Below are 20,936 nucleotides of genomic sequence, written 5' to 3' on the forward strand. Positions count from 1 at the left end.
ACTCCAATACTTTGGCCACCTCATGCAAAGAGTTGACTCATTGGAAAAGACTCTGATGCTGGGAGGGATTGGGGGCAGGAGGAGAAGAGGATGACAGAGGATGAGATGGCTGGATGGCATCACCAACTCGATGGATATGAGTTTGGGTAAACTCTGGGAGTTGGTGATGGACAGGGAGGCCTGGAGTGCTGCGATTCATGGGGTTGCAAAGAGTCGGACACGACTGAGCGACTGAACTGAACTGAAGTAGTAATGTGAATATGACTGGCACATAAATACATGTGTTTACATTTCCCTGCAGAGAGAATGTCACCAGCACAGCATGAGTTAGAGCTGGGCACGAGGGGAAGTCCAGTCCCACGGAGGCACACTTCAGTTCCTTAGTGGGCAGGCCTGGGGTAAAGCTGCTGGCCAAGGAATGAAGTGTCCCTCTACTGCATTCAGATAATGTAGTCTGTGGTTCAGTGGTACACACTGGTCTCCGGAGAGATGAATCTCCATGTCTCAGTTTTATTAGCAAAATGCTGTACCCAAATATTTTCCAAGTATTCTTAGACAACGAGCATGGTTTGTTGCATATATGAATACTTATTCAAACTGTTTTTATTTGAATCAATTCACTTTTTCTTTGTAAATAAATGTCTTTAAAAATGTGATCTGCAGTTAAGTTCTCAAATATTAATGTGTGGCTGCATCATCTGGGAGACCTTGTGAAAATGCAGATTCTGAGTCAAGAGATCCTGAGTGGGGCCCAGGAATGTGCATTTAAAACTTCCATGTGATGCCTGGTCCTTGGAAGCAAAGTTCTAGGTTGTTACGAAAACTGATAAAACTGTGTTACTTGCCAAAGATAAAAGATAACTGAAAAGTCAACAAAATGAAAACAAGCCACTGTATTGTATTTTAACACATGCTGCTTGCCAAGCTGCTGAATCTCAAAGTTGGCTTTCTCTTTGTTGAAAGGTAGAGTTAATAAATATAAGAGAAGTGTTAGTGACGTCCCATCACTAAATGGAAACTTTCTTGCACCATTTTTTAAATTAAGGTGGAAAGAAAAAGAAACTAATTTGATCCCTATGGGTGTAAATATTGTTTTATATGACATCTCCAACATTTTCAAGAGGAGAAGGCGGTGACAGAGGATGAGATGGTTGGATGGCATCACTGACTCAAAGGACATGAGTTTGAACAAACCCCAGGAAACAGTGAAGGACAGGGAAGCCTGCTGTGCTGCACTCCGTGGGGTCACAAAGAGTTGGACACGAACAATAATGACAACCTTCTTAAATCAGCTTGCCACAAATGATACTTGCCCTTCATATGGAGACAGTCAATTGTTTTAACTCACCTAAAAGTATAACATGTTCTTCTCCAGTGGCTTTTAGATTTATGTTGACCCAACACCTCCAGATTTCTCCTCATACACCAAACAGCAGCTATGTGTTTCTAGCCCCTGAGCATGGGAAGGGAGGACCTTGATCTGCGATTCAGTGCCATTGCTGGGATGTGTGCTGAGATTCAAATATGTTGGTCCCTAGGCTTGCAGATCAGCTTGAAACCTTGGGTCCACTGTGCAGGAGTTGGGCTACTCAGGTTTGCACTCCAGTAATATTTCTGGGGCAGGAAAGCATATTGGCATTTTGAAATATGGTAAACATTTTCAAATTAATTTTTACAAATTGGCATGGTGTTGCACATGAAGGATGGATGTGAGAGAAAAAGAGCAGCAGACTCTTAAGGAAGTCAGAATGAAGAATTGGATGGTAAAGAGCCATCCAATTGGAGGGGAAAAGAGCCATCTCCACACCCCACCCACTTTGCTGATTAGTGCAGCCATTCCTCCAAACACCCTGGGCACTTGGAAAGGTGACTTGGAAGTGGTGATTGTGTGGTGTGAGGGGAGAGTGAGAGTTTAAGAGGAGGCAGAGTATGGACAGCAGTGACGTGGGTCCAAGCTGAGCACTGAACATGAGTCCAAGCTGAGCACTCAGGGGTGGACATGTGCAGTCTGCCTTTCCCTGAGCAGTTGCTGCATGGGCTCCAGAGTCTCACAAGCTCTCTGGGTTTTGCAGCTGGGGAACAGCTTTACCAGAGCATCGCTCTGCCAACGTCCTTGCTCACGTCCTTGCTCTTAAGCTTCTCAGATCTCGCAGGATTACACTGACCTCATTATGGTCACATTCATGGAGAAAGGGAAAGCAATGGGTTCCTTGGAGAAGCAGGGGTTTCTGATCTTGCTTCACAGAGGAATCTTACGCCTGTTGGGCTACACTCCATGGGGCTCTCAAAGAGTCGGACATGACTGAGCAACAAACACTTTCATTTTCACATCCACATAGAAGGCACAGAATTGTGGTCTGGAAAGATCCTGACAGAAGCCTGGCATAACCTTTTGGTTCCTCAAGACAAAGCCCTCCCAGCCTCACACATGACGTCACTTGTGCTCATCCTTAGGAAAGAGGATGAATCAAGGTCTCCCTGCTCCCCAGCTCCCCACCCACTCCACGTGATCTGTCTGGGTCAGCCTAGCAGTGAAGACTGTTGATTCTATAGTTAGAACACATGGTTTGAATCCTAGCTCTGCCATGTCCTAACTTTGTGATCTTGGGTAATTTATCTAACCTGTCTGTGCCTTAGTTTCCTTCTCTATATGATGGTTGAAATCACAGTAGCTATCTCAGGTTAGGAAGATGAACTAAGAACAGGCCTGTCAAGTGCTCTGGACACTGTTTGGCACTTGGTAAACCCTTAATAAGCTCCTGCTTTCCTGGCTCGGTTCACTCTGTCCTGCGAAAGAGTGGTCTTTCTGTCCGCTGCCTCCCACCTGCTCCCCACCTAACCTCACACTAGGGTGTGGCACCTTGTGTGCAGGAACAACTTCGTACTCACCCCTCAACTTCCATCCCAGGCACCTAAACTGGTTTTTACCCCTAGAACATACCCAACGACCTTTATTTAAGGTCAACAAAGTATCCCAGGCACAGGTTTGGGACTACAGTAGAGGAACATCTACCATGGAATTAAATCAAATCTCCTTTTCATTAGGAGGACTAGCTGTCATTATTATGATTATAAGGTACTTCATAGTCACAAGTGTCATATAAATGCTATTTAGCTGAGGAAAGCTTTTGCCAGGCAGCTACCCCAGCCAGATGTAGGATTTAGTAGGGAGAAGGCTGGATGCCACCCAGGAGGATTTGGGTTCGCCTTAGTGGGAATTAAAAAGAAGTTCTTGTCTCCCTCAGTGAAACATCAACACTGGCAGAAGAGCTGGCCTGGCCTGGCTGAGCCAAGTCTCTTCTTGAATTTACACGAGAGCTGTTTGGCTGCTGAAGGTGCTTTCTTTAGGGTATAGGAGCAATTCACAGCCTCAGTTGAAGCTGCCAAAGGAAACCCATGGGAGCACGTGGTCTGGCAGACCCCTGCCTTCTTGGTAGTGTGCAAGTGTGCCCGCTGATGAAAGAAGCAGAAGAAGCTCAGGAAGGAGGAGTATTCTGAGGATAAAAATAGATTTTTCTTCCTAAAGTAATTATTGAAAAAGTTGAAATGACAGCATTTTTGCTCTGGTTCATGGAGATCACCCCATTTCTAAGAAGGCTCACCTCTGCTCTGCCCCTGCCAGGAGACCAAATGTTGAATACAAGCCACCCTACCTTAATGTCTCAGAGACTTGTGTTGTCTTGTTTTTGCAGATCTCTTGGTTTAGAAGTAAGATTCCTATGCTTTTCTTGGGAAAGAGCTACTGTTAAGAAATATCCAAGACAGATTTGAGATCAGCAGAATCAGGTGCCAGGAATGACCAAGAATTGAAGCCAAGGACTTTGTGTCCACAGCACCAAGCTCAGGGCCTGGAGCCTGGTTTGTCCTTGACAGGCTGCGTCTGAATGAGTGAGCGAGTGAAGATTTCTTGGTAGAAGGTGTGAGGACAAGGTTGCAATGGTGAGTGATCCCCTGATAGCCAACTGGGTGTCGACCAGTCGTGGGGTTGAAAACCCAATATAGGAGGTGAGGACCTGGGTGCGCCCTTACAACACCTGTGATTGTGCTGGGTAGTCAGATAAAGAAGAGGGTGTGACAGCCTCTTCATATTTCCTACTCTTGACTCTCCACACCTGCCCCCAGCTGCACCAGCTGGGTCACACCACCGCAGCACACAGCTACAGGAACCAAATTCTGGCCCTTGGCTCCTATACTAACACTTCCTTACAGGCTAATAACAACTTTTGAAAGCTAGCTGGAACCATGATAAAGTAAGTAAAAAGACCAGTGACAGGGAGGTCCCTGGTGGTCCAGTGGTTAGGACTCTGTGCTTTCACTGCCAAGGCTTGGTTTATTCCCCGGTCAGGAAATTAGGATCCCGCAAGCCATGCAGTGTGGCTAATAAAAAAAAAAAAAAAAAGACAAGTGACAAGCTAGGAAGATATCATGGAGAATTAATTATTTCTCTAACGTACAAACAGCCACTATAAACCAGTATTAGAGTCCAAGACCTAATAAAAATGGGCAAAAGATATGATCTGATAGAATACACAAAAGCAAATATGGATGAAATTCAGCCATGATGTTCCACCTTCCTCATAATACGACAAAGGCAAAATAAAAATATACTGAAAAACCATTTTTACCTATAATATTGGCAAAGATCACAAAGAGATCACAGTGTGAGAACTCAGTCTCAATGAGGATGCAGGGAATATATATTCTCAAACATTTCTAATGAGAATTGTTACAACCTTTACGGAAGGTAATTTGGCAATGTTTATCAAAATTACTGATTGGACATAATTTTTGCTCCAGCAATTCCATGTCTATAAATTTATCCAACAGATACATTTTTATATTGGGAAAGGAGGGACATACACAGTTAGTGACTAATCATTTATAATATTATAGGAAAGATTGGAAGCCACCATTCATCAACAGGGTACAGGTTAAATAAACCCTAGGATACACATTAGCTGGAACAAAGGTTGGCAACTTTTCTGTAAAGAGCCAGATAGTAAATGTTTTAGGCTTGGCAGACCATATGGTCTCTGTTGCAACTACTCAACTCTGCTGGTACAATGCAAATACAGCTGTAGACAATATGTAAATGATGAGCATGGCTACATTCCAATAAAACTTTATTTGCGGAAAAACAGGCAGCAGGTCAGATATTGCTTGTGGGCCAGATTTAGCTTTGTTGCCCTCTGGAGTACAATATTGTGCAGCTAAGAAGCAGTATGTTCCAAATAATACTATTTGTGTAAGAAGAGAGAAAATATGTACATATTTTCTTGTATATGCATAAAAAATGTCTCTGAAAGGGGACATAGGAAAAGGGTAACATTTATTGACCCAACAACAAAGCCTGGGTGCCTGGGACATGGGTGAGGTGACACTTTTCACTGTTTGTTATTTTGTACATCTTGAATTTTGAACCAAGTGAAGGTACTAGATATTAAAATGAATAAATAAAATAAGAAATAAAAGTAAGCTGGGGCTCTTTTCAAAGCTGACTCTGTGGTGTTTTTATGAGGTTTAGAAATGCTACATGATTCCTCTTCAGTGCTTGCTGTGAGGACTTATTTCACGGAAGAGCCATTGAGAGTATAGCCAACTCATCAGCACACAGGGACCCCCAGATTACAGATACTCTCGGAGTCTGCTTTCCCAAAGGAACTCCCCCAGTTGACTATCATGGCAGGACCATATGGAGCTTCTAATTTCCCATCTTACAGTTGAGTGCCAGAAATGCATTTAGAAAAAATTGACTCTTCCAGGTAAAAGCAAGTAAAGAAAAGGCACAGACACAGCAGCCTGTATAAAATATATACCCCACAGGGCAAGCTACTGTTTGTGAATATAGATGACATGGTGACACGTTATCCAAAGCTTCTAGTTGCTCACGGGTAGATCTAGATCCATGCTGTCCAGTATGGTAGCCAACTAGCCAACACATAGTGATTATGTAAGAAGTTATAAAAAATAAATCAAGAGTTCAGGTTCTCAGTCGTATCAGGCACATTTCTGGTGCTCAATAACCACGACTGAGCTGCCTCACTGGACTGCTGCACAGGTCACAGAACAGCCCCTCCCCCCACCTGCCCACGGACACTTTCATCAGAGGGCACCACTCTAGTCAGTCTCAGTGTCTTCTCCAGCTCTAAGTTAGCAACAACCAGAAACCTCACAATTCATCTCCATCTGTTCAGCTTTCTTCATTCTTAACCGTCTCCACAATCTGTCATCCTGACTATTTGAGGCATGATGGTTACAGCACAGACAAAGTTTCTGACCACAAATGCCTTAAACTGATCTGAGGCAAGTGTGGCCTATTGTCAGGGCAGGAGGCATGGGAGCAATCTATTTGTTGGGGAGCCCCTGCCCCTGAGAGATTCATCAGAGCGCCACCCCCTGCCCAACATTAAACAAGCCTTTGATTATTGTGCACATCACCCACCTGCAGTGAACAAGGACAGAGATGCAACTTCTAGGAACTGGGGGGAGGGCCTCCAACTCCATCAAGGGCAAACTGAAGTGGTTAAGGCCAACCGTTCAATCCCTAAGCAGCCTGATTCAGAAACTTGGGGAGCCCTTAGTCTGCAGAGTGGCCCCATTTCTAGGAGAACCGCACACTGGTAAGGAAAAGATCAGGTGGAAGAAACATGGGATTATATATATCATGATGGACTGACACTGACATAAAAGGCTATGGATGGGTGTGTGCTAAATCTCTTCAGTTGTGTCCGACTCTTTGTGATACTATGGACTGTAGCCTTCCAGGTTCCTCTGTCCATGGGATTCTCCAGGCAAGAATACTGGAGTGGATTGCCATGCTCTCCTCCAGAAGACCTTCCTGACCCAGGGACCGGACCCCCGTCTCCTGCACTGCAGGTAGATTCTTAATCACTGAGCCACAGGGAAAGCCCACAAAAGACTGTAACAGGCATTTAGGATTACATTCCTGAAAGTGTCTTTTTGGCTACCCAGAACATCATTCTCCTGTTGATGATATGATGCTTGAATTTTTGCACCTGTGAAAGAAAAACTTAGTAGAAACAGCCTGGTTGCAGGGAAACTAGAAGCTCCCAGCTCTTTCTCCTCCTTTTCTCCCTTTCTACTTGCTTTCCTTTCTTCCTTCCTGGTTGCAGAAAACACATCTGTGAAGTGGGAATAACAATAGTTCCTACTTTTGAGGCTGTTTGAATGAACAGAAAGGATGTCAGAGGTCTAGCCAGCACAAATGGCCTCACATGGTTATCGGTTTAATTTTTGAATTCTATTAATAGTCTTCTAACAATGATGGACAGATGACTTCAATGCACCCGTAAGTTCTGCAAAAGTTTTAGGAAGAAGAGCACTGTAAGATCTTAACCTAGCCAAGGTATTTGCACTTAGGACTCTCTGTTTTGTTTGTTACTCTACAGAGTGGAAATATCTCAGCACATGAATCTAGGAAACAGGCAAATAATAGCGACTCTACTGGATTTCCCAAGGTGGTCTTTTAAGGTGGTAGTTGCAGACTGAGTCGGAGAAGGCAATGGCACCCCACTCTAGTACTGTTGCCTGGAAAATCCCATGGATGGAGGAGCCTGGTGGGCTGCAGTCCATGGGGTCGCTACGAGTTGGACATGATTGAGTGACTTCATTTTCACTTTTCACTTTCATGCATTGGAGAAGGAAATGGCAACCCACTCCAGTGTTCTTGCCTGGAGAATCTCAGGGATGGAGGAGCCTGCTGGGCTGCCGTCTATGGGGTTGCATAGAGTCGGACACGACTGAAGCAACTTAGCAGCAGCAGCAGCAGTTGGGTAATGTGTTCCATGGCTAACCAGGTGGTCTGGAGGGTGGTATGGCGTGCTGTTGGAGGTTCTCAAAGTATACCCAGATATCCTGAGTTGGGTAACCACATTAAACAGAAAAGAAAGGGCCAGACTTTAAAACACTCTAAAAATTCTCTGGACCAACCTGATGCCCCAGTCACTGAATCCTGCAACTTGAGAAACTCCAAAAACTGGACCAAGGTGGGAATGTAAATTGATACATCCACTATGGTAGACAGGATGGAGATTTACTAAAAAACTAGGAATAAAACTACCTTATGACCCAGAAATGCCACCACTGGGCATCTATCCTGAGAAACCATAATTGAAAAAGACACATGTACCCCAATGTTCATTGCAGCACTATTTACAATAGGCAGGACATGGAAGCAACCTAGATGTCCATCAACAGATGAATGGAAAAAGAAGCTGTGGTACATAAATGCAGTGGAATATTACTCAGCCATAGAAAGGAACACATTTGAGTCAGTTCCAATGAGGTGGATAAACCTAGAGCCTATTAAACAGAGTGAAACAAGTCACAAAGAGAAAAACAAATATGGTATATTAACGCATATATATGGAATCTAGAAAGATGGTACCGATGAGCCTATTTGCAGGGCAGCATCTCCATTGCTTATGACAGAATGATGACGTGGGGCTGGGGGGTGGGTAGGAAGGGGAGAGTGGGGATGAATGGAGGGTGTAGCGTGGAAACAAATACACTAACATATGTAAAATAGATAGCCAGTGGGAATTTGCTGTATGACTCAAAGAACTGAAACTGGGGCTCTGTGATAACCTAGAGGGGCTGGATGGGGTGGGAAGTGGGAGGGAGGCTCAAGAGGGAGGGGACATATGAATACCTATGGCTGATCCATGTTGATGTATGGCAGAAACCAACACAATATTGTAATTATTCTTCAATTAAAAGTAAATTAAAAAAAACTGGGCCGCTGAGGTTCCCAACATCTATAACACCATGACTAGAGAGAACCTATCGGGAACTTCTTTACAAGCTTTTACCGATTAAGAGTTGGCAGGAAAGTGTAGCAGATGCCACACCAGCCTCCAGACTACCTGGTTAGCCACAGAACAAGGTAGACAGCGTCCACCTTGACTCCTAGGTGACCCGTTAGTTCTCCCCAGCTTCCTTCCCACTGCCAGATTGTGCAGCTGGGAGCTCTCTCTGAAGACTCTGAAAGGTCACTCAGCTAGCAGATATCAGATGACTGTCAGGAGAGGGTATTACTACCCCAGCTTCCTGATCTCTCTTATATTCTTTACTGTCCCCCAGATCCACAGTGGGGATGCTCCAGTCTCTCACAGTGGGAGCTGGCTGGATAGTGTGTTCGTTGGTTCACTTCTCTGCTTCCTGCAACTTCCAAAGAAACTACCTACACTTCAACATTTGTCTCAGGATCAGTTTCTGGGGGAATGTAAATGAAGACAAATTAATCATGTCAATTAATTTTTAGCCTCTCCAGACTGAGAGGTAATTAAACACATGTCTATATTCTCTCTGCAAAAGGTTTTGAAAGCAGTGTGTGCTAAGCTATTTCACATTTATGCTTTGCTGCCAAGAAACAGACGAGAGATGTTCCGGCTGGACAAAAGTCAGCCCCCGAGGGCATGATGGCAACTGACAAAACTATTTATTGGAGGACTTTGGCTGTCAGTTCTGATTGCTGTGGATGATTAGAAGAATTCACTCATTCTGCAAATATTTTCTGAGCTCCGCCTCTCTGCAAGAGGCCCACTGGAAGCATTGGCCAAATTGAAACAAATACTGTGTATTCTCTGAGATGTAGCTTTCAGATTACTCTATTTAAAATTAAAACAACAACAACAACAACTCTAATGGATCTGTTTAGAATTAACGTTTGAATGACTGTTGGGCTGATGATGATTCTCAAGAGGGTAAGGGAAGAATAATAACTAACAAATTTTTTCTTTTTCATGTGATGCACAATTTATTTCTGTTAATTACAGAGCCCCTCCACCCTTTCCCAGAGAGATAATCACTATGGTGTGGTAAGGACCCTGGGGGTGTTAGGACAGAAGCAAGTTTGCAGACTGCTGGGTCAGTATGATTTAGCTTTGGGAACAGGGCCAAAGAGAAGTGACAGCCCAGCGCAGAGAAAGGGTCCCTGGACCCAGAGTCAGGAGAGCTTAACAGTGGTGTTACATCCAGCTGTGTGACCTCAGGACATCAACTACCCTCTGTGGGTCTTAATTTCCTCACCTCTAAAATGAGGGTATGGGACAGATGGTCTCCAGGGTCATTCATTGTAAATATTCATGAGTCCCCTAAGAAACAATGGACCCAAACCAAATCTATGTTTTGGTTTCACTTTCTCTCTGTGCTGTTTCACTTCTCGCGGTTGTGGAGGCTGTATTTCAAAGGAGTTACTAGGCACTATTTGCTGTGGAAATTGTTTGTAGTGACCCGGCCCAAAGAATTGAAAGAAGAGGTGTTGGAAAGGGGTAGAGAGTAGAGAATTGGGGAGTGGAAGACACTTTCTGGACTGGAGAATTCGGGAGGATCCACATTTGCAAAGACCCTGTGGGGAAGTTTCCTGTTGATATGTGGGGGCAGGGGTTGAGGAGGGCTGAGAAAAGAAAGAACAGAAAAGGCCTTGCTCATTTCCTTTTGGTCGATTTGATCAACCCATGGTCCCCAACCTTGGCTATGTGTTAGAATCATCAGTGAGCTTAAAAGCCAGGAAGTCCCTCTCCTTCTTCTGATTTAATTGGTCTCTGGCCTGGGTATTTTTGAAAGTGCCCTGCGATATTGGATGCTTGGGGCTAGTGCACTGGGACGACCCTGAGGGATGGTATGGGGAGGGAGGAGGGAGGAGGGTTCAGGATGGGGAACACGGGTATACCTGCGGTGGATTCATTTTGATATTTGGCAAAACTAATACAATTATGTAAAGTTTAAAAATAAAATAAAATTTAAAAAAATTAAAAAAAAAAAAAAAAAAAGAAAGTGCCCTGAAATAATTTTGCTGTGCAGTCGGGATTGAGACCCACTCAATGGTCACCAAGACTTCAGAGCAACCCTCTTGACTTCTTTCAAATTTTATCTAATTTTTCTCACTTGCTTTCTGCTTCCCTTCCTCTTCTGCTCTTTCATCCTCTGGCTCAGAATTCTAGAGTCATGAATTGGTGGGAGATGGAGAAGGGAAGAACAAACCCTGTGCTTTCTATTTTCTGGTTAAGTCCTTTCTTATTTCTGAGGTCTAAGAAAAGATGCTTTCCCTCCACAAATATAAATCATACTATTTAAGAAAAGTTTGAGAAATATGAAAAAACAAGAAAGAAAACACACCACAACGTGAAATGGGTCCCTCGCTTAAAGACAACCACCGCTAACGCTAATACCTTTACATTACAGGGTTTTTTCTTTCTGATTTTTTTTAAAAAGGGAGACCTTTTATTTATAGCTTAATTAAGGTATTATTGTGCTTAAGTCACTCAGTCATGTCCAACTCTTTGCAACCCCATGGACTGTAGCCCACCTTGCTCCTTTGTCCACGGGGATTCGCCAGGCAGGAATACTGGAGTGGGTTGTCATGCCCTCCTCCATGGGATCTTCCCAATCCAGGGATTGAACTCAGGTGTCCCACATTGCAGGAGGATTCTTTAGCATCTGAGCCACCAGGGAAGCCCAGGAATATTGGAGTGGGTAGCCTATCCCTTCTCCAGGGGATCTTCCCGACCCAGGAATTGAACCAGGGTCTCCTGCATTGCAGGTGGATTCTTTACCAGTTGAACTACCAAGGAAGGCCTAAATTATATAATTATAAAGGTATAATTGAAGTATAATAAACTTCCTTCTGACTTTTTCTTGAGGCTTAGCTTCTTTGTTTGAATGCTTTACCCACTGTGTATAGCAGGGGTCAGCGATTACAGTCCAAAGGCCAAATCAGGCCCACTCACTTCCTGTTTCTGAAAATAAAGTGTTATTGGAACACAGCCATGCTCACTGGTGCTTTGTCCACAGCAGTTTTCACACCAGTGGCAGAGCTGAGTACTGCAACAGAGGACCTCTGGCCCAGGAAGCCTCAGTATTTACTATCTTGTTCTAGAGCAAGTTTGCTGGCCCTTGGGACGTACCATTCTCTACTCTCCTTATTACCCCCGTTTTACCTTATTGCCTGAGCAGTCCCCATACTTCTGTCAATGCTTCATAAATCTAATTTCTAATAATTGCCTGATATTCTATTGCATGCTCAGCTTGTGACTTACTCTTTCTCCTGTTGTTAAACATTTATCTGTTTTTCCTCCCTTTTCACCCTTGTAATAATAAATGCTTTTTTTCACCCTTGTAATAATAAATGCTTCAGTGGGTATATATGGATGTAAACTTTATCTATATTTTCAATTATATCTTTAATGGAGTCTAGATTATTCAATTGGTAGGTATGGGCATTTTAAGACTCTCAATACATACCATCAAATCCCTTCCTCAAAGACGTCAGACTGGTTTGTGCTTCCCAAGAACTCAGGGGAGCACCCACATGCTTGCCAACATTGAGTATTAACATTTTAAACATTTTCTGCATTTAGACAGGTGAACAAAAAACTATTGCTGTAAATTGCATGTCTTTTTCTGTCTAGTGAGATTGAAATGATTGCTTTTCTTCTTTCACATGTTGGCTGCTATTCATCTTTGCTTGGCCTCCTTCTGCAGAGGGCAGAGTGAGGGTGCTGATCTTGCCTCTCACCTTAGCTTGGAGCAAGGCTCCTGCCTGCAGCCGGTTCTTTTCAACATCTCTTTCCCAGTGAATTCTGATCGTCTCAAGGATGTCATCCAGCCCAGTGCCAATGGGAACGTTCAGTTGTTCCAGCTCAGACCCTGCCAGCTGTTTGTACAGCATTTTCACATCCTGAAAATGACAACATACACCTCAGTGAGTTCAAGAGGAGAAAGAAAAGACATGACGTTCTAGCGGCCAAAGCCCAGCTCCATAAGCGAAACTTGGCTTCTCAGTCTGCTGCTGCCAATCGTGGGGCTTCACAGAGAAAGGCAGCTTGGGCACCATATTCTCTTTTCCCTAGGATGCGTTTCTTAAGTTGGTCTTCACAATCCCAGACCCACCCAAAGCAAAACTCAAAATAAATCACAACACAGAGTAAGCAACAAAAGCAAGATGAAACTTATGAATTTCATCAAGTCAGAGTAGGCGGAAAGAAAGTTAAAGATAGCTGTGACGTTTTTAAAAAGGGGTACCTTTTAAAAAGGGTGACAAATATGGAACTAAGAACAGGAGGAAGTGGTTAGCTCAAGGTTGGACAAAAGAAGTAACTTCCCAATGTGAACATGGTAAAGTGGGTTTTCACTTTTTCAACTGCAAGCATTTTAGATCTTGGACCAGTGACAGGTGCGATGTAGTTTAGAATCAGCGCAGTTCTGCAGGACACTGGACCACATCACCGTTGGGGGGCCCCTTTGGTCTTGTCACTCCGATCTGACCTAATTTTATTATAAAGTGTGACTAAGCCACAGCCTGGATCTACTCTCAGAGTTATTTCGTTTGTTCTGTCCAGTGTTGAATGAAGGTCCGAGCTAGAAACCTTGGGAGATGCTCCCTTTAATTCAACGCACATTCCATCATACACTGCTGCCTGGACCTGCTGCCTCCCCATTTTTGTACCTGCCTGGTCCCTGAAGCAATTGGAGTTTGAGACTCCAGATAACCTCACCCACTATAAGAATCTGATCATATTTAATTGGTGTTTTACCCACAGCCCAGAGCAATTGACACAGAAAGGCTGTTGTCATTTATGCTGTGAAGCTCAGCCAGGCAGGTGCGGGCTTCTGGACCTGTAGACAGCCCAGTCCCCACCTACCTCTTCATAGCTCCTGGACAGAAAGCCGAGTTCTTCTTTTAGGCTTTCTATTTGACTCTCCAGATCCATTTTTGATGAATTCGCTTCATCAATGACTTTATACAGAGAGTTAATTTCCTCTTCTGCTGCCTTCCTAAATGGCTGCTCATTTTCGTACCTGTAGGTAAAAGAACCCAATCAGCAAGACTGGATAACCTCAAAGCAAAACAAGCAGATTATAAATGTGACCAACAGGCTAATTATGGGATAGTCAGGAAATGAATATTAAAATTCAGTGTTTCAGTGGGTTTGAAAGAAAGAAAAGAAAGTGAAGTCACTCAGTCGTGTCTGACTCTCTGCAACCCCATGGTCTGTAGCCTACCATACTCCTCCGTCCACAGGATTTTCCAGACAAGAGTACTGGAGTGGGTTGTCATTTCCTTCATCTCAGTGGGTTTGAGGACACTGTTAATGCAATTGTTACATATTGATTTATTAAAATGAAAATGATTGCAGCCAACTGCTGAAAACAGGGCACCTGGGCTAACAAAGTATGAGCCTCATGGAGCACTGGAAGCAAGGAGCTCTAGGGAAAGCTTCTCCAAGAGACCATATCCAGCTAAGGGGACCAGTACTGTCATCATTGTTCTAATTTGTCATCCTTTTAACCTGAGGATGCTTTAACAAACACTGCTGAGAATCTGCTAATTACCAGGCTATGTGTTAATAATCTCAAAATGAAGAACGTGTTCCTCTCTCCAAAGAGCCCAGGTAAAATTTCAGGACTGTGGCTGCAAACCCAGATGTCTTCAGAGGCCAAGAGGGGGATATAGACAAGTGATGAGGGCCAGGTCCGGGCCAAACTGAGAGGTGGGGATTGACGTGCCTAGGAACACACATGCTTCAGCAACAGGGGCCCTGGTGCCCATCCCCTCCCCAGCACTGCAGCATCAGAAGGGGTGTGCCTTTCTCTTCTATAGCAACTGGAGACCTGGATTTATATGTGAACTATGCAATAACACAGGGCTTGCCTGGCAGCTCAGATGGTAAAGAATCTGCCTGCAGGAGACCCAAGTTTGGTAACTGGGTCAGGAAGATCCACTGGAGGAGGGCATGGCTACCCACTCCAGTATTCTTGCCTAGAGAATTTCATGGATAAAGGATCTTGGTGGGCTACAGTCCATGGGGTCAAAAAGAGTCAGACACTACTGAGTGACTAACACAGACACACATACATGCACAGACACAAGTGTGAAACCATCACCTCTGAGTCACTTCAATCACTGGTTTGCACAGGCCTTTTTTCCTAACAACTATCCAACATTTTTTCCAATTTCTTCCAGTGTCGCTCCTCTCTTCCACCACCATCCACTCAGTCACATTTCACATGTTACCTTCATCTATCCACAGAAGGGAGATGTCTCATACCTCTCATTCCAGAAAGCATCTTAAGGTCTTAGAATTTTAAGGAACTTTAGCATTTGACTATTGCAGTGGAAGAAAAGTTATGACCAACCTAGACCGCATATTGAAAAGCAGAGACATTACTTTGCCAATAAAGGTCCGTCTAGTCAAGGCTATGGTTTTTCCTGTGGTCATGTATGGATGTGAGAGTTGGACTGTGAAGAAGGCTGAGTGCAGAAGAATTGATGCTTTTGAACTGTGGTGTTGGAGAAGACTCTTGAGAGTCCCTTGGACTGCAAGGAGATCCAACCAGTCCATTCTGAAGGAGATCAGCCCTGGGATTACTTTGGAAGGAATGATGCTAAAGCTGAAACTCCAGTACCTTGGCCCCCTCATGCGAAGAGTTGACTCATTGGAAAAGACTCTGATGCTGGGAGGGATTGGGGGCAAGAGGAGAAGGGGACGACACAGGATGAGATGGCTGGATGGCATCACTGACTCGATGGACGTGAGTCTGGGTGAACTCCTTGAGTTGGTGATGGACAGGGAGGCCTGGCGTGCTGCAATTCATGGGGTCTCAAAGAGTCGGACACGACTGAGCGACTGAACTAAACTGAACTGAACTGATTGCAGGTGACAATCCCCTGATGGTGTTATTGATAGGTGATCATGCAGGCTCGGCTTCAAAACTTCCAGCAATGGGACCTCATTGCCCAAGGCCACCAGGCCATTTTTGAATGATTCTAACTATTGCAAATTGCCTCCTTCAAGAACTTTAGTTTCCATTCCTGTAAGAGTCTGAGTTCCATCCTCTGCAACACCTGAAGTCAGTCTAAATCCTTCACTGGCTGTCCCCAAATCCTTCACTGGCTGTCCCCAAATATTTGGAGATATTCCCTTACTCACTCTCTCATCCCGTGTCCATCCCCTCGACCCCTCCAAGACCTTTCTTCTTCAGGTTAAACATTCCCCTTCCTTCCTCCATTCTTCACGTAAATCAGTTTTCATATCCATCATTATTGAGGGTGGGGTCTATGACCCTTTCCGTTTTGTTTTCCCAGCACCAGGTTTAAGATATATTTGTGGAATGATTAGAAATACTCACTGGTCTACATCCTTCTTAAAATGTGATACAGAGAACAAAATGTAAAACTCCAGATATTGCCTGATCAGTTCACAGTCCTGTGGGAATGTCTGCCCCTTTGTTTAAACCCTTTAATTCTATTCATCACAAACCCTAAGATTTGCATTGTGAGTTTTTGTTTGTGTTTGTTTGTTTCAGTTTGACCAGCTGTATTTGCTGGACTAATCAAGGAGAACCCCTGAACATTTTTCATAAGAGCTGCTTGAAACCCAGTTTTCCTGTCTTCTCTAAGTGTACCTATTATTTGAATCCCAAAATAGGAGTTCATGCTTATCCTCTTACAGTTTCATTGGCCTATTATTCCAATGTGTTGGGAGCAGAATCATGATTCTGTCAGTCTACTCTTCACCACCCCCACTGGCTTTGGATCGTGGGTCATTTGGTCACATCTGCTTTCAAGCACCTCGCAGTTAAAAACAGTAAATGAGGAGACTGAGGACAGAGCCCTGTGACATACCACCAGAGACTTCCCTGAGAGCTGGACCTGTGTCTTTGGATCAGCACTCAAGGGTGGTTTCTGAAGCATTTTTTCTGTGTTCTATATGTGGGATTACATTTTCTACCCAAATGTAGTCTTTTTTGAAGGATTGCATTCTTATTGACATTTAGTCCCTTTGGAGACAAATCCTGCCCCTCCAGCTGAAATGGAAAGCCACTCATATAATGGGGATTGTTCCTTTTTGACCCAGGTTGGAAGACTCCTTCACTGCCTCTGCAGTCCTGTTTTGCTCACCTGTCCAGGGAGCCTGGTCCCTTCTAGCACATGATCCATTCAGCATTACTGGATGTTTTGGTTCCCTAAGGACCATTTTTTGGGAAGTCCTCTGAGGATTTGAAATATCTCCATGACATCCCCCAAGGCTGCTGTTAAACTTTTAGCCTTTTTTTTTTTTTACCACCCTTCTTTGAGTGGTGCTTCAGTTAGAACCCCTGGGTGCTCATGGCACCCAGAACCGTCTTGCCTTGACCTGCAGGCCTCCCTGACATGACGGTGTCCATGGCATCTCATCACTTCTGCTTGACTGCTCTACCATCAACTCAACTCAGCTTCCTCAAAACCAAACTCATTATCAATGCCTGAATTTTAGACAAGCTTTCCCTCCCCAATTTCCCATTTCATTCAAAGAATCACCAGTGTTCTAAATTACTCAAGTTCAAAGCCTGGGATTTACCTTTAACCTTCTCTCTTCAGGTTGTCTAAGTAGATAATTTTCAAATCCAGCCAGTTAGTTCTTCAACCCAGCCCTCAAGTCTGCCCACTACTACCATCCCAGGCCAGCCCTAAACTACACTTGCCTTCTAGTGTCTTCCCAGACTCACAGTATTGCCTGCAGAGTGACTGTACTTAACCACACTGAGTCATCTCTCTGCTCTGATGTCTTGTCACATCCTCTGGCTCCTCAATAATCTGATAAAGTGACTTTCCAACCACTGTCCCAATCCAGACCCTTAACTCCCATTGTTTCCTACTCATTTGCCTGCCTCTTCTCTCTACCACTACAAAGCTTCCTTTAAAGCTCAAGTCTGGTCATGATGGGCCACTGCTCAGACCCCTTCTGAGGGTCTCCTCTGCTCTCAGATAATGTCTGAGCCCTTTGGAATGGCTGACGTGGTCCTCCAGGATCATTTGCTCTACATGCCCCAGTCTCCCAAGCTGCTTGGAATTGCAATAACACACCATGTCTTCTCATGTCCTCCCAACTTGCCACATGCTGCTTATTCTGCCTGGGAAGTCATGCGTCCTTTATATGCCTGGTCAACTTCTACATAAGTTCAGGATCCAAATCAGGTATCACCTCTTTTGCCAACACTCCCTCATTTGGGCTCATCTCAGTGATGGCATCTATGCTCGGTGAGACCACTGTCTGCTCACTCCTCTGTCTTTGACATTAAACTGTGGGCTCATTGAGGTCAGGAACCATGCCCGATTCACTTCACTCCCAGCATCTGGCAAGGGGCCTGGGATAAGCAGACATTCAAACACATGTTGAACTCATTTATTCACTCATTCAACAAATGTTTGTTGAGCATCTGTCTCATGTTCTCTGTTTTAGGAGCTGGTGATACAATGGGGTACAAAATAGATCAAATCTCTGCTTTCAGTGAGTTTACATTCTATTCTGTTGAATGGCAGGACAAAGGTATGTATGAATGTATGAATTAATGCCAAAAGGAATAAATGAATGAAAGACATTTCAGTCAGATCCTGTTTCATCACACTTAATTAAATTCCACCTTAAATTTAGTGTGAATGGTTTGCTATTTACAGGTGTTTGTCTTTAATTGTGCACTGAGCTGTCATGACTGGATGATGGATCTGCTTCCTTGTGTACCTGTAACATTGGCTACTGTGCTGGGTAAACGGCAACCCTGGCTGATTGAGAGTCTCTTTGACTCCAGAGTGCCACTAATGGAGGCCTTTTAGCAGGTAGAATAGCTTGGTGTCAGAGAAAGGAAAAGACTAGGGATCTGAGGAGATGGTGGGGATTCCCTTTTTCATCACAGTTCAGTTCAGTCCCTCAGTCATGTCCAACTCTTTTCGACCCCATGGACTGCAGCATGCCAGGCTTCCCTGTCCATCACCAACCCCCAGAGCTTGCTCAAACTCATGTCCATCAAGTTGGTGATGCCATCCAACCATCTCATCCTCTGTCATCCCCTTCTCCTTCTGCCTTCAATCTTTTCCACCATCAGGGTCTTTTCCAAGGAGTCAGTTCTTCACATCAGATGGTCAAAGTATTGGAGTTTCATCACAATACCCTTCTCATTCCTTAAGATAAGAATGACTGTGGGATCACGGTCTTCCCTACAGACTCCCAACTATATGCCTTTCTTCTTCATCTTTGCCAGTTTAGGGAATAACAAGCCCATGACTCACCCATTTGCTCAACTCCCAGGACACCTTCCTCACAAAATAGTCTCAAAATCACTGTGCTCATCCATAAAAGGGCATCTTCATTTTGCTTTTCCATTAGGCCAGTGTTTTGCAAAACTCACTCTCCTTCAGGATTTTGCCCTAAATGTTTATCTCCTTTATCATTATTTACTTTTTATTGTTCCTCAAATTTGTCTACTTAAAGAGCAAACATTAAATCAACAAACTTTAAAAGCTCTTTATATTAAATAAATTTTAAATTGATACTATAAATGGTAGTACTATAGTGGAAAGACAGTTTCATGGGCCATAAACAGAAGGTAACATAAAGATCAATGAGCACTAAAAACAAAATGTTAATCTTCATACCACTTAAAATGATCTTCATCAGCCACATTTTAGGAAATACTGTATTAGACTCCAAAGAGGTGGTTCTCAAGGCTGGATGGACATCAAGAAAGGCTGGGGAACTTTAAAGATACAGAGGCCTGGCCCCATCCCTGGGACTCTGCTTAATTAGCCTGTGGGGCTTGTGTACTGGCACTTTCAAGTGTCCAGGTAATTCTCATATGCAGCTGGAATTGAGAAGCATAGATCCAAACCAGTAGTTCTCACAGTGTGTTCCCAGGACCAGAGTATCAGCATCATTGGGACCTTGTTAGAAATGTGAATTTTAGGTACCACCTACTGAATCAGAAATTCTGAGTGTGGGCACAGCCATCTGTGTGTTCTATCAGCCTCTCAGGTGATTCTAATGTACAATGAGTTTTGAGAACCCTGCTCTAAACCAAGTGACACTCGTGAAATCTCTGAGGTCTTAGACCTATTTGTGTCTACAAGGAGTGCTTGAGCAGGGTGGTCTTGGCTCTGGATTCTCCCAGGACCACTGTTATCCCACCCAGCCTTCTGTGACACTGAGGTGCCTGCTGCAGACACATTACCCAAGTGGCCCAGGAGTCCTGGGTGTGGAGGGACAGTCCCCTCTGCTGCAGAATGTTACCTCTCCTTAAAGTCGTCCGCGCCCGCCTGGATATTCTCTGTCTGGAGCATGAGCCGTGCGTTTTCCAGGACCGCCTCGCCCACCTAGAACGACCACACACCGAAGGACAAGGTCACTGTCACGTCTTCCCACTTCCCACTGGGCCCTCATGCTGGGCACAGAGGCTTTGGGGCACTGCAAGAACTTTTCTCACGCCAAGTATTTTTAGAATTCAAGTGTCCCTCTTTAAGAGAGGAGGAGATAGACACTAAAGTCTAAAATCTGGATGTATTTTAAGGGCTTTTAGGTTTGGATTTTGGAGCAAAAAGATTACTTAAGGCAGACTTGTCCATAGCCTCTTTCACAACGATGAGCTTTTGGCTCTCCAGAGAAATTTCTTGCTCCTTAAACAAAGTTTCACTGGTTCAACCTAGTGTCTCTTAACATTTTCTGGTCATGGACGTCTTGAGAAGCTGATGAACTCTCCAGACCAGTGCTGTCCAACAGAATTTTCTGTGATGATGGAACTGTTGTATACTGCGCGGGCCAACAAGTGGCCCCACGTGGCTATGGAACACTCAAAATGTGGTAAAGGCAACTGCAGAGGCGGAGCATTCAATTTTATTTAAAGTTAACTATTTACATTTAAATTTATGCTGGACAGCACTAGAATTCTGTCCACTCTGAAAACATACATGTGAACATAAACACTGCACATACAGTTCAGAGGTTTCATGGAGAAGAATGGTTTTCCACACTTGGACCATAACACCTCTCAAGATCCCCATAGGTGGGAATTAGGGGGGATGGTCCTCTTTTTAACCTGAGAAGCTTCTTTTAAAAAACATATATATTTTTTACATATTGACTTCTATATAATCTTCAGTTTGG

The 20,936-nt window shown here is 44.1% G+C and overlaps 1 protein-coding gene across 2 annotated transcripts in view; it reads right to left on the reverse strand.

The window, feature by feature from the left end:
• The window catches only part of BFSP2 (beaded filament structural protein 2), a 77,229-nt gene that overhangs the window by 9,185 nt on the left and 47,108 nt on the right, over window positions 1-20,936 (reverse strand). For both annotated transcript variants that reach the window (XM_070794728.1, XM_070794725.1), the window contains exons 2-4: window positions 20,067-20,149; window positions 13,665-13,821; window positions 12,539-12,700 (exon numbers count right to left, since the gene is read on the reverse strand). In XM_070794728.1, coding sequence (XP_070650829.1) covers window positions 12,539-12,700; window positions 13,665-13,821; window positions 20,067-20,149 — 402 coding nt within the window. The remainder of the gene's footprint in view (window positions 1-12,538; window positions 12,701-13,664; window positions 13,822-20,066; window positions 20,150-20,936) is intronic.

The sequence above is a fragment of the Bos indicus genome, chromosome 1, assembly GCF_029378745.1.
Source record: "Bos indicus isolate NIAB-ARS_2022 breed Sahiwal x Tharparkar chromosome 1, NIAB-ARS_B.indTharparkar_mat_pri_1.0, whole genome shotgun sequence".
Taxonomy (NCBI): domain Eukaryota; kingdom Metazoa; phylum Chordata; class Mammalia; order Artiodactyla; family Bovidae; genus Bos; species Bos indicus.